This window comes from Terrapene carolina, unplaced genomic scaffold, assembly GCF_002925995.2.
Source record: "Terrapene carolina triunguis isolate 2854851 unplaced genomic scaffold, T_m_triunguis-2.0 Scaffold25, whole genome shotgun sequence".
NCBI classification, from domain to species: domain Eukaryota; kingdom Metazoa; phylum Chordata; order Testudines; family Emydidae; genus Terrapene; species Terrapene triunguis.
Genome location: NW_020664376.1, coordinates 1265357 through 1278772, shown reverse-complemented (window position 1 = coordinate 1278772; position 13416 = coordinate 1265357). Strand labels below are relative to the sequence as shown.

Sequence of the window (13416 nt, the reverse complement as noted above, 5' to 3'; positions counted from 1 at the left end):
TCTATCTCAAGCAATACGTTTATATCTCTGGAAGCTCTTAAGAGAAAATTTAGCTTAGCTCTTTTCCTTAGTTCACATACGTTGACATTAGGAGCTTTGTATGCTCTGGCTTTGTAAAGCCACCTATGACTGTGCTCTATGGGAGAGGAAGGGGTGATATTGCAGTAAGGGCCTGGGATGCAGGAGGCTTGGGTTCACTATCTGATCCTCCCTCAGGCTTCTTATTTGACCTTGGGCAAGTGCCTCATCTGTAAAATAACAATATTACTTCCCTTCATCACAGGGGTGTTGTGGGGGTAAGTTAATTAATGGTCGGGGAGTGCTTCATTGTAGGACTGAAATTATCGGAACCCTATACATAAACTGCATTGACAGAATCCAGAACTGTAAATGCTTTATCCCATGCTGTGTAATGCAACTACTTTATCAAAAACAAGATTTGTGACTGTTTAGGAGGAAAGATAATGGGAATTATTTGGGCACTAAATGACCTTTTCAATGCTGGAGAAAATATATGACCACTACTAATCTTATGGAAGCTCACTCCCTGATTCTGAATTATTATCTCGCCCCCCAGAAGCATACCTAATTTATCCTATTCATTCAGGTCTGTGTCGGAGAGATGATTTATCTCCAAAGTTAGTGATCTGAGGACAGGTTGTACCAAGCAAACTGAAATATCAGTCCCAACATTTCTTCCAGATGTTACTGATGGCTGGGAACCTTGTTCCTGCTGCAACTCGGAAGAACATGATTCCATCGGGTATTAAAGATTTGCTGAAACCAGTCTAGCAAATTAGGGAGATGGAAAGATTAACTGTTGCTGTACAGGAAAAGCACAAACTTCTATCAGTTATGCTCTTTTCCAGCATGATGGAAATATCATTGTAATTACTAATTAAAGAACCCTATGTAGAGATGTTTAGTATAGGACAGATTTATTAGAATCATACTAGTGCCTAGCTGGTTGGCACTTGTTATAACAATAAGGACTGACCAGAACAGAGAACTTCTAGAGGGTACATTAAATACACTTGCTGTCACCGCATTTCTGTTCTGTCTGTACTCAGGGCTAGGGATTATCTCCCTGATCTCTCTGTAAAAATCTATCAATAGCAGAGCATGCACAGTTGGGCATTTTAGGTTAATTCCCTCACCTTTTTTTTTTTTTGTTCCTCTACCTATACATGAAGTGAGGGAAATGAAAAAGCTAAATTGACTCTTTATTTCTCTCTCTCAAAGGTTATGACCAAAGTGTGCATAACCACAAGGGATGGTAAAATGGAAGATAGAACTACATAGATATTGTTATGGAAGAAAAAAATCTTGCTGTATGAGCAAGTGAGTCAAAAGAATTGATTATAGAAAGATATCTGTTTGGTTCTTATCTAATCCAATTCCTATCATATATCCATATTGCCACTAGACACCCACATTCCATCTGATCTCCCGGGAGACATTTCCCCTGGTTTCTGATTGGAAGATTCAGGCAACCCCCCACAAGTTGCCCTTCATCTTCCGAGAGGCAAATCCAGCCCCCTCCTTCTGAGCCGCAGGAGGCCCCTTGGCAAGGGAACTTATGTCGTTATACAGCACTGTGGGAAGGGGGCCGGATCTGAGTCCACTGGGCTTCTGTTGCTGCTTTTGTTGGTTTTGTGGACTGTTGTTTTAATCATTCGTCAGGATGCACAGAGAGCTTTTTTGTCTTGTGTACTCAAATGGAAATAAATATATTCCTGACTCTGCCAATGACCAATCATATAATCCTGGACAAGCCATTTAATATTTCTGTCCGCCAAACTGCCCCTCTGTAAAACGGCTCTAATCATGTTGAGCAGCCTCCTAAGGGTGCTGTGAGAATTAGTATTTGTAAATTGCTATAAAATGCTAGGATTGAATACCTACTCTGATAGACCCAGGCCAGTTGGGTACAACAAAGTAGTCTTATTGGTAGCCAGGAAGTGGCTCCCTGCACTGCCAAAGGACCTCCCCCCAGCCTAAGGGGAGGATCCACAGGACCTGGATAACAAAGTAATTCTGGGGGACAACAAATGAAATAACAGGGACAGGAGTGTGGTCAAAGGGCTAAACGTAGGAAACCTAATGGGGACACCGAGCAGAGAACCCCGGACAGCGCCTACTGCTCCTCGAAAGCGTCAAGGGAGCCAGCGGATGCCACCCAGAGGAACTCTGCCCGGATGCGTGAATGGACTGAGGAGCGGAAATAGGCCCCACAGTCGCAGAAACTCCCGTCAGCCAACCTCCTCTCCCTGGTTTTGTAAATGGCCAGTTTGGCCAGGGCCAAGAGGAGGTTGACAAGGAGGTCCCATGACTTTGTGGGGCCTTGGATGGGGAGTGCGTAGATGAACAGATGAGGGGGAAAATGCAACCAAAAATGTAATAATATATCCAAGAGGAGCTGGAATAGGGGCTGCAACCTGGAACACTCTAGGTAAACTTGTGCCATGGTCTCCCTCACGCCACAGAAGGGGCAGTACAACAGAGTAGTAGAAGGCAGATATACTGGCCACTGGATTAACAGTTTTCTGTTCCCTGACTGACCAGAGCAGGGGCTGCTCCAGGCTAATGAGAACACCTGACTCCAATTAACCTGCAAAGAGTCAGGTGAGGCCATTAAGGTAATGTGAACACCTGACTCTAATTAAGGCCCTTTTGATACTATAAAAGGGCTCACTCCAGTCAGGCTGAAGAGAGCTAAGGAGCCAGAGGAGAGGAAGTGTGGCTGAAGGGCTGGTTAATGAAGACACTCTCAAGCCATTGGTAAGGGAGCCCTAAGGTAAGGGTGAAGAAGAGAGAAGTGGGAGAGCTGTGGGGAAGTGGCCCAGGGAAATGTAGCAACTCTGGCAGTGAAAGGTCGGCTGCCAACAGCTGCTACCATTAGGTTCCCTGGGGCAGAAACCAGGGTAAAGGGCGGGCCCGGGTTCCCCTCAACCTGCCACTACAGAAACATCTCCTGGGAGGGGAAGACAGGCCCTTGTCAGGACAGGAGGCTAAACTGTTCTGAAATAAGCCCCTAGGGACAACAGAGACTGTGGGAGTTCTCTCACCAACCTCCTTGCTGGCTTATGATGAAAAGGGCTCAGTAGACTGTAACCCTGGCCCTAGAGAGAGAAGGGCTACGTGGAGGGTTGCAGTGAGCCACTGAGGCTAGCATAAACCGCCTAGAAGTGCGGAACCCACGGGGACATGGTCGGAGCTCTGCCACACTACTTTAGAACTGAGCCTGAACCAAAAGCCTGGACCTGAACATTCCTGATCTTTGTCAAAGTTTGGATCCGGATCTTAACTTTGCAAATCAAGCCCATCATTAATAGAAACACAAAATATTTCTATCTAGAGAATGGTGTATCTTTTCCACAGAAAGAAAAAGAGGACTCACTTCCAATATCTGGCCGCAGCTTTTTGTCGTATTCCCTCAGCAACTTGTTTAATATGAGAGTTGCATCTGTGTCTTGCGTTTTTGGAGCTAATACCCATTGCTGGTTGCCTGTTACATCTTCATATTCATCCTCTTCAACCTTTCTGGAACTGCAATAAAAAAATCAAATGTTATGTTACGTAACTAAAATCTGAATTTACATTTACTAAATCTCAACAGGCACTTCAATAAGTCTGAGTTCTTTATTCTCTCTCAGCTATCTAGTTTTAGAACTATTTTATTAAAGGAGGTATTTATTGCCAGAAGTAAAAGAGTCTGTGTAGGGGGCACTAACTGAAAATAATTATATAATCCATCTCACACCACTGATTTCTCACTGGAACTTCAATCTGTGGATTAATGCAGGGAGCAGACTAGATCACTTTTTTGAAAAATCAACAGATTAACTGATAGGTAACTGATAACTCACTGGTGACTGGGTAACTGGTAACAGAATTCTATGGTGGGTGAACATCCTGCAGTATTATACTGACTCCTTCAACACAACTGATTCATCTCTTGTACAGCAGGCTAATAAGAATATTAAAAATTCAGCTCTTTTAATACTTCCTGATCGTTTCATCCTATTAATAAATTATTACACTCACAATGTTTTTTGAATTTCAGAACTTAATGCAGTACAAGGGTTAGAATTAAGTACATGCTTCTTGAATGTAATATGAATTATCACAAGTACGTAAATATGTTGCATAAGTCTTTTTGAATCTCAGAGTCTAAGCCATTCTGTTTTTATAGTTCTGTATTTTGGGCATTTCAGGAGCTAAGATTCTTCTTTCTACAAGAGGTAGATTATCTTTGTTATGTGAATAAGGCATTAAAATAAGTTGACAACTAATAATTGTCCAGAAACTTTAGCTAGTGCCATAGGTGCTGGAACTAAGTGTGTGTGTGGGGGGGGGGAGGGTGCAGCTGCACCCCCTGGCTTTAAGTGGTTTCCATTATATACCGAGTTTACAGTTTGGTTTAATGGCTCTCAGCACCCCTGCTATAAAAATTATTCCAGCACACCTGGCTAGCATAGAATGTGGCTGAACATACATGCTGTTTTCACACATGGGAATCCATTTTCATCTGTCCTACCAGTTGCTTTCTGAGTGCAATGCAAAATATTGACTTCAATCTCTAAAGTCTTTTATGGTTTGGTTTTCAATATCTTAGAGACCACATCTACTTTATCCATCACATTTGAGAACATCTGGACACAGCCTGTCATGAGAGTTGCATGTATGCAGTTGGAAGAAGGATGATCTCAGTGATGGAACCTTGGGCCTGATTCTCTATAGCCTTCTACATTGCCTATGCCATTCTGATTGGGTATAATTTTACACCCATTTTGCAAAGTGTGAAGAACAACACAAGGTGCAAAGCAGTGGCGAATCAGATGCATAGGCCATATCTACACTAAAGATTTCCCCAAACTAGAGCTATCTATAAAGCTGCATCAGTGCAAGCCCCATATATAGACAAGGCCATAAACTCTTAAACTTGCTTTCTCCCCTTCCTTCAGTACCAATTTGTTGATCTTCTGGGGCACATTGCAAGTCTTAACTCTTTGCTCTGGCTTTTTATGAAAGGATGAGTTGAGTTAGGTCTAGAATTTATTTGTATTTCTTTTTTGGTGGGTTCAGGAGTACTTTGGGAGGGGTGTGTATAATGACATTGGATTATTATTTTTATAATGCTTTTAAATGTCTAGATTGTCTGTCTGTGATGGGCACCATGTATAAATAGAAAAATATCCACAATTATCATAGTGAATAAGGATTTTATTCAGGGTACCATTCTCTGAACCCTTCAAAGAATATACCATATGTGTAAAGGGTTGTGGTTTTTTTGGGGCGGTGGGGGGGATGCAGTTTTTTCCCTGTTCATATGAAGCCTATATAGAATTATTTCTAAATGGAGCCATTGGGAATTCTATGTGTGGAAGACTTGTAGGATGAAGCCTGAAAGATATATAACTAAATTGGGAGTGGGGGGGAGGGAAGCATTTTAAATAATGAAACTTTATTTTCTGGGGCACGAGCTATAACTTTCAGCTCCTCTTGCTCATTGGTATCACTCAATCTAAGATTTTTTTTCTTTGAGATTCCTGATAAGCCAAATATTTGTAATACAACATTTTCAGAATCATTCTCAATCATGCACTATTTTTAGATATACATTTATTGTGTCCAACAATTAATGATCTGCGTTGTTGGACGAACTATGAATGAAAACCAGGCATTTGGACAAATTCTGACCTGCGCTGTATCCTTGCAACCTGATTCCTTCAGTGGAGTTGCATGGGTGTAAATGAGGGCCATGTTCATTCTAGCACATTGATTTTGTATAGTGGTTCACAATTTAGATATTAGCTTCTTTAAACTCATAATCAACAATAATATAACACTTGCCAGATTTTTTAAATCTTCTTCCTCCAGTAAATTATTTCCCAGAAAGCTACATACTGGAGGTTTGTGTTTGCATCTAGATGCTTGATTGCAACTGGGGGTTGGGAGAGGTAACTAAAATATTCAGAGTAATTCATGCTAACTACAGTGATGTGCATTTTATATATATATATATATTTAGAGGCACTTTTATTTATGTGCTTCTAACCCAATAGGCTCCAACTAAGCATTTAGGATGCATTGTCATCACTAAACTGCTTAGTCCCCACTCCCAGGAGCCGACAACCATATTCCAAGACTTTTCAACAGCCACAGAGAAAGAGGGGCTGTTTTCTAGGTATGTTGTAAAATGGAAAGCAGGGCTGTCGCCCCTCCAAATCCTTATTATGTAACACTAGCTTTTTTATTATTATTATGAGAGGGAAACAAAACCGTGGTGTACCCCCAAAAACACAACAGAGAAGGAAGCTTGAAATGCTGTAGGAAGGTGTTTTCTTTAACGGGGAAAAGTTGTCTGCAGCCTCAGTTTCTAGATCTTGCCATCTGCGATGAAAAGCTGATATTAATAAACAATGAGGTAACCATGGGCTTGTGGGGGGTGGAGGAAAAATTGTGTCTGCGGGAAATGAGTACCAGATAGTGAGGTGAGAGAAGGGGTCTGAGACGCACTCTCTCCCCAGGGTTTGGTTTACAAAGAAAAAGTCTGAATGTCCACGTAATCAGGAATTCAGCATTTCAGTTTGTGTGTGTGCGTGGGAGAGAAAGCGAGCAAGTTAACTCTCAATGTGTCTGCGCCTTTACACTTCAGTGTGCTGTGTTCAGGGGAGATGCCGCTGGCAGCATTCCCAGCAACTGTTCCATAGGAGACATAATGGTCTTACAGAAAGTTAGCCAGTGAGAAATACTGGGCTGGACTTTGGAGTTTAAACTAAGAGTATTCGCGGTGCAGATTGCACACCAGACCTGCCATGTAAATGACAGGGTATTTACCCCAGCTCTCCTCATTAGAGTTTCCTGAAGAGTTCTTCGTCAGTTTTTCTCCTCCTAGGTCTCAGTCTTTGGTTTCTGTTGTAAGAGATGGCCAATCACCTACGTTTTCAAGTGTTGCATTAAGTATTTTATATTAATAATAACCAGCCACTCCCAGGATCAAGCCCTTAGTGACAGAAACTCCCTCGTGGTTAAATGCCCTGAACTTTCCTTGAAAAGCCCGATTCTGCAACACTTGCTCACCTGAGTAACTCTTACTCCTGCAGTTCTCCACTTCATTTGAATGGCACTCAGGTGAACAAGGGGTGTTCCTATGAGGAAGGGTTTGCTGGAGATCAGCTCCCAACAGGCTAAGCAGGGGCATACTTACAAACTGCACAATCTCCGGATTGCCAGGATGACATTTCCATAGTGATGTTTCCACGGGGGACTGTTGTGTGGTTATTAAGGTATTATCATAACCCCTTCATACTATTATCAACGGAAAACCTTCCCATGGATAACCTCAGAGGAGAAATTTAGGCAAAAAAATCGCATTGATCTTGCCGAAGAAATCACCATCGCAAGAAATTCAGAGGACCTGTTTGCATCCGTTGCAGTGATAGAACTAGTGAAGCTTGCACTAGCCTTTTGGTTACTGGCTTGGTCGTTGTCTGAGTTACCTTTTCCTGGGCAGACCTTACCTGCTTCCAGCCAGAATATCCCGTTCTTCCCTCGCCTGCTTTCCTTGGCGTTCTTGAATCCTTGAGGCAGGTACTTTGAAGACTAAACCCCTAATTGAATGATACTCCTGACCTAGCCACACGCTGCATAGTACATAAAAGACCCGCACCATGTCTAGTAAGTGGGTACAGCTGCAGAGAGATCCCAGTTGGCAACCCTCGGGGCTCGGTTAATTCCATGACAAGCGAAGTAATGGGGAAACTTTTTGCAGAGCCAGGTGAAGCCGAGAGATTTTATCCAACTCCGTGGCAGAAGCCTAAGGATCTCATTTTCTCGAGCCTTAAATTACAATCCTGAGCTCGGGAGTAGTACAAAACCCCGTCCGAGATAACGGCTATTGACAGTGAATGGAGGGATGGGAGGGGGGGGGGCTGATACCAATTAGCTAGTTTAGCTACACTACAGAGCAGGCAGAATACAAATATTGCAGAGGATAACGGGGGCAAGAGAAAAGGGGCGGAATAGCCTCCTGTGTCTCTCGGACACCCAACTCTGTGGGTGATATTCCGACATGAGCACCAAACATTACATGGAAGCACCTGGGAGGAAACACTGCAAGGGGCTGCACGGCGCAGACTTACCAGGCTTGAAACACTGCCAGGAGGAAGAAAAGCACCAGCAGCTTAGCTGACATGATCTGAGCAGGTACCAGGTGCAGCAGGATGGAGTAAATGTTGCCGGACGTTCACACGAAAAATAATGAGGCGATGGGATAGCGCTTGGATTCTCTCTCTCCTGGTGTATTCCCAGCTCTAGCCCGGGGGGAGAATATCCCCCTTGCACTGCTCCAAAACCCCAAAGCCAAACACCCGAGGAGACACTCCCAGCTCCCAGTGTAAAGCCGGCTCCACGGGCGGGCAGGTGCTGGGGAGCTCCAGCGCTTCCCCTCGCTGGCAGTCACTGGGCTGGAATACGGAAGCGGCCCCTCCTGCTTTTCAGAGGTGTATTAGCCAGGCACCTTCGGTGCGGAGCGGCGAGCGAGACCAGGCACCACCAGGACAGCAGGCGGGGTGGGGGGGGGGAGTAGCGCACCAGCCCCCCAGTGGAAGCCCCCCTCAGCCCGGGCCCTGCCCTGCAGCCAGGCGCTCCGGCCCGAACACACTGAGCCCCTGGGTCTCTGTCCCTGACCAACAGGTACCAGTGGGCTTGTCCGAAAGGAGCAGAGTCTGCCAGAGAGCCCTTCCCCCACCCCCTGCTCTCCCGCTTCCGTAACGATAGACAGGGGGAGAAGGGAGAGGGAACTCCCTCCCGGTGCAGTTAAATGACAGCCAGCAGCAGGCTCGGTCTCTCCCCCAGAGCCGCGGCGTGGCTGCTGGGGCTGGGCTGGCAGCGTTCCCCCCGAGAGGAGCCCATTCTAGTCCGTTCGCTCCTGGCGAGGCGGAGACGAGTTTTTGACAACGGGCGAGGAGGGATCCAAGCCCAGCTTGGCGAGCCGTTGCTGTGGGTTTCCTTGGACGCGCGGGGAGGTCTCTAACAGTTGCAATAATTATAAGGATAGAAACGAGCCTGAGGCGGGGAGGTTCAGATCCCCACAGGCACAACTTGAAGTGGAGGCGAGTGTGTGTGTGGGTGGGTGTGTGGGTGTGGGTGTGTGCGGTACTGCCTGAATCTGCCCTCCTCTTTGAGACAATTCGGGGTACGGGCCAAAATAGGAACCCTTTGCTTTGCATAGTAATGCGGACACTTGTACCCACCCCCAGTCCAACCCGCACTTGGTAACTGTGGCCCCGGAGGGGTTTCTATTTAGGACTGTGAACTGAGATCATTGATTTAGATGGTGGTGGTGCATATTACAACAGGTGTACAGTAAAGAACCCAAGTCTCTGGTATGTTTGCAATGGGTACGTCTAAATAATGTATCATCCACCATAGGAAATAAGTGTTGAGAAGCAAGTTTGACCCAAAGTGTTTTCAAGCCAACAAACATAATAGCTTGGACCCGAACAGCCTGTGAACCTGAACCTGAAGCTTGGACCTGAACACACTGCGATTAAAAAATATCGTGGACATAATTTTTGATTTACTACTTCAGGTCTGTGCACCTCTGAGGTATCAGACGAATAATACCTACGTTACTTTGGAAACAGAACAAAAGCAGCCAAAAGATTTGATTTACATTACACAAATATGGAAACAAGAAATTCTGATAAAAATACATTATATATTCATTTTGTTGTGAAAGTACATCAGGCATATTTTCTTCCTTTCCCTCCTCCAAGGCTTCTAAGTGATCATAAACGACATTAAATGAAAAAAAGAGTTATACATTAAATTGTAATCTTGTGCTCAGAATAACTTGTAATGTGAAGTCTAAAAAATAGTTACAGAGATAACTAGAAGGATTTACAAAAACAACAAGGAGTCTGGTGGCACCTTAAAGACTAACAGATGCATCTGAAGAAGTGGGGTTTTTACCCACGAAAGCTTATGCCCAAATAAATCTGTTAGTCTTTAAGGTGCCACCAGACTCCTTGTTGTTTTTGTAGGTACAGACTAACACGGCTACCCCCTGATAGAAGGATTTATGTTCCCGGAGTTATTTATTATTGGAATGATACAGCTTAAAGGAAATCCACCGTGATCCGGGCACTTAACTTCCAATGATGCACATTTCTTGGAACCTATAGTTTCATTTGTCCTATTATACATTAGTTGTTATGTGTTGACTTTATCTAATTGCATTGAATGCAAATTAGTATTAATCATCTGTTATCAGATCTGTATCTCTCTCATATCGCCAGCAGGGGAATCCAGGCTAACTGGGGAACCTCCTGTTCTTTGTAACAAGAGGGATCAGAAGTTCAAAGGAAAGCTTTATTTTCATTTTCAGTGCTCTAAAATGCACCATACTGCCTATGTCATAGTGCAGGGCTTTGAAATGTTTATATCAATGAAGAGCCTCTTTTGCGATGCTTTGATATGCTCATTTGAAAGGTTATCTGCAATTATCAACAATTTTTTTTCGGATAAATGACCATATTTCAGGTGTCTAAAACAGTTTAAGGTAGATTTATAAAGGTATGTTATTGAAGGAATTGATTTAGTACCTTTGCATAACTCATTGCTCCTAAACGGAACTATTGATATCGTAGGTCTCAGTGAAAGGTGGCTCTTCCTTCAACAATGTAGCATATGGTATATAATATACATGCATTTGTCTTCCCTATTGGAAAGTATATTATCTAAATTTAAAGTTCATCTTAAACTCCCACCTTAACGTTCCTGGCGATTTGGGAAGAGAGGCAAGCGGGTTATATAAACAACGGTTTTACAAATACCAGCCACACTTTTGCCAGCTCTAAGGACATAAGGAAATTGCATCGTAGCAGACTGTCCGAGGACGCCTGCTAAAGCGGACACACTGCTCAGAAAAACCTGCACCGGAGCTGGATACAACATTGTGTGCAATTATTCACAGCAGTGAAATCGGGAAAAGTTGGCGCGAGACCTTGCTAGACTGGTGCCCCAGCTGGAATAGGACAGGCGGATGTTCTATCATATGTGACTGTCTGTCCGGGGATTTCCATTTGTGATGGGGAGTTTCGCAAGTGTTGTTTGTATGCGCATGAGCAGCCTCCGCTCGCTGTTATGGAGTCCCAGCGCCTATCCCCAAATTCAGCACCTGCGGCGTGGCCAGCTCCGGGGGAGCCGCAGCCGGTTAGTGGGCGCGGCATTTCCTGGGCTGCCTCCTGTAGGTTTGTCCAGGTCTGCGAGTGGGGGGATGGTTAACTGTACAGCTACAGAAATGTCCGGAACAATAGGAGACGATCGATACTTGCAAGTCACACAGCGCTGCAGGGTCCCACTTCCAACGCGTGCTGAAGAGTTCGTCTTTGGGAGCAGCGGATACGGAAACCCAGACTGATGTCACTCTACCCCAGGGGCGAGGGAAATGTGTCCTAGAGCTAAGTGGCCCTCTCCTTTTCACGGGCAGGAGTGTAACATCATCCCGCTGCTTCTCCTTCTTCTGGTGACAAGGAAGAGCTGCTACTTGCCCGATTCTTCCTTGGCTGCAGGAGCCTCTTGCGGCTGCTCTGAGAAATACTTCTTAGCAAACACTTGGAGAGGGGCTTTGCTTTCCTTTCCCAGCTGAGCTCACTAGTAGATTCTGCTAAGGGCAAGCCACGTGAAGCACTGGTTATAGGCGATTTGCAAGCAATCCCAGGGTAACGCCGGATCCTCCAGCAGCTGTCTGAAAGGCTGCGGTTCAATAGCAGGAGGCAAGTGCTCACCAGGAAAAAAAAGTGTGGGGAGACAGGTTTTTAAAATGAGCGGTAGATGGGGAGTTTTGGTAAGGAAGCCTGTCCTGCCAGCCGCCACAGGCTGAAAGCGGTTTAGCTCTTAAAGCTGAAGTGCTGATCATCTCGTCCTCAGGGGGTCCCCTCTAGAAAAACTTGTAATCAAACAAAAGGTGGTTGCTTGGTCCATAATGCACAAGTATGTCAACGGCCCACTTCATCTTGAGTGGTCCCTTCGTTTAGTGGAAGTTGTTAGCACATCTTCTATTTGTTCCACCTTGTACTTCACTGGGACCTGGAGAAGAGCTCTGTGTAGCTGGGAAGCTCCTCTCTTTCACCAGCAGAAGTTGGTCCAATAAAAGATATTACCTCATCCACCTTGTCTCTCTAATAGCCCAAGGGGATTTAAATAGCTGGGCGTCACCACCAAACAATGATGGAACTGGCTCCTCTGTTTTCTTTCCAGTACAGCAGAGGCAGCAACTTTAATCTTATACAGAAGCGCCTCTGGTGTAATATACCTCCTATAGAAAAGGCTCCAGTGCCTGTTTCTGGGTGAAGCTTGTTCCTATAACTAGCTCAGGGCCTGATTCACCACTGCCTTGCTTCACTCCCATAACTCCATCAAAATCAATCCATGTACTGTCACCTAGAACTGGAGTTAAGCAGTGAGGAATCATTCCCTTACTTCCCCCCTACCCTTTACAGCATACAAGCCAGCTAGCCTTGTCCACCCTCCCCATTCCCATCCTATTGTCTCTTCCATCCACTTCTCATGTTGTCCCAAACGAGATTCTAAACTCTTTGATGCAGAGACCCTGTCTTCAAGCATAAGTACCCTTAAAAGTTTTCTGGGCATAGCTATGGTGGTTATGGGTGTGATTTTTATCAACGTAGCTATACCAGCCAAACCCCTAGTGTAAAAGCACTTTTGCCTGAATAACTTGTTTTGTTCCCTGAACTAGAATAAACTATCCAGGCAAACACACTTTTATGCTAGTATAATATGTCTACTCTAGGAGTGTTTTACTGGTTTATACCGGCAAAACCCTTCTAGTGCAGACAAGGCCTTCACCATACAGCACAATGGAACTCAGGTCCTGATTGTGGCCTCTGGGCATTGTTACTGCAATACAAATAATAACAGTGCTGCAAATCCTAGTATATTTCTTCTGTTGCATTGAAATACACACGCATGTGGATCATTTACTGTTCCATTGCAGCAGCCTCAATGGATGCTATCAAAGAAAGCAGAAACCCTTCTAGCACACCTGTCCAACTGTACAGTGGGGGGTCTACATTGAAGAAAAATCCCTTCCTGATATTCACAAATGATTACCTTGCAACCTGAAGTAAGAGAACTGATTGCTGTTGTTAGGCAAGCAGATAGTGCTACAAGTGTTATACGTTATCATCAAATCAGCCAGCCCTTTACAAAACTCCTCTTGTGCTGTTTAACTGAATGGTCTCCTGTGGTAATGAATTACAGAACTCAACTATAACTTCATAGTGCTGTATTACCCATCCTTCATTCTAAATATATTGTAAGCAAGAGTCCCCTTATTTCTGTAATAGAGAAAAAATAGACCTGATCCAACTGTGATCCTGCACC

At 44.5% G+C, this 13416-nt stretch overlaps 1 protein-coding gene across 1 annotated transcript in view; it reads right to left on the bottom strand.

Annotated features, from left to right (window-relative positions):
- LOC113406292 (gamma-aminobutyric acid receptor subunit gamma-3-like) overlaps nucleotides 1–8200 on the bottom strand; it is a 515367-nt gene extending 507167 nt beyond the window's left edge. The window contains exons 1-2 of the mRNA XM_026650329.1: nucleotides 8148–8200; nucleotides 3401–3549 (exon numbers count right to left, since the gene is read on the bottom strand). Of these exons, the coding sequence (XP_026506114.1) occupies nucleotides 3401–3549; nucleotides 8148–8200 (202 nt within the window). The remainder of the gene's footprint in view (nucleotides 1–3400; nucleotides 3550–8147) is intronic.
- Nucleotides 8201–13416: the final 5216 nt, after the last annotated feature.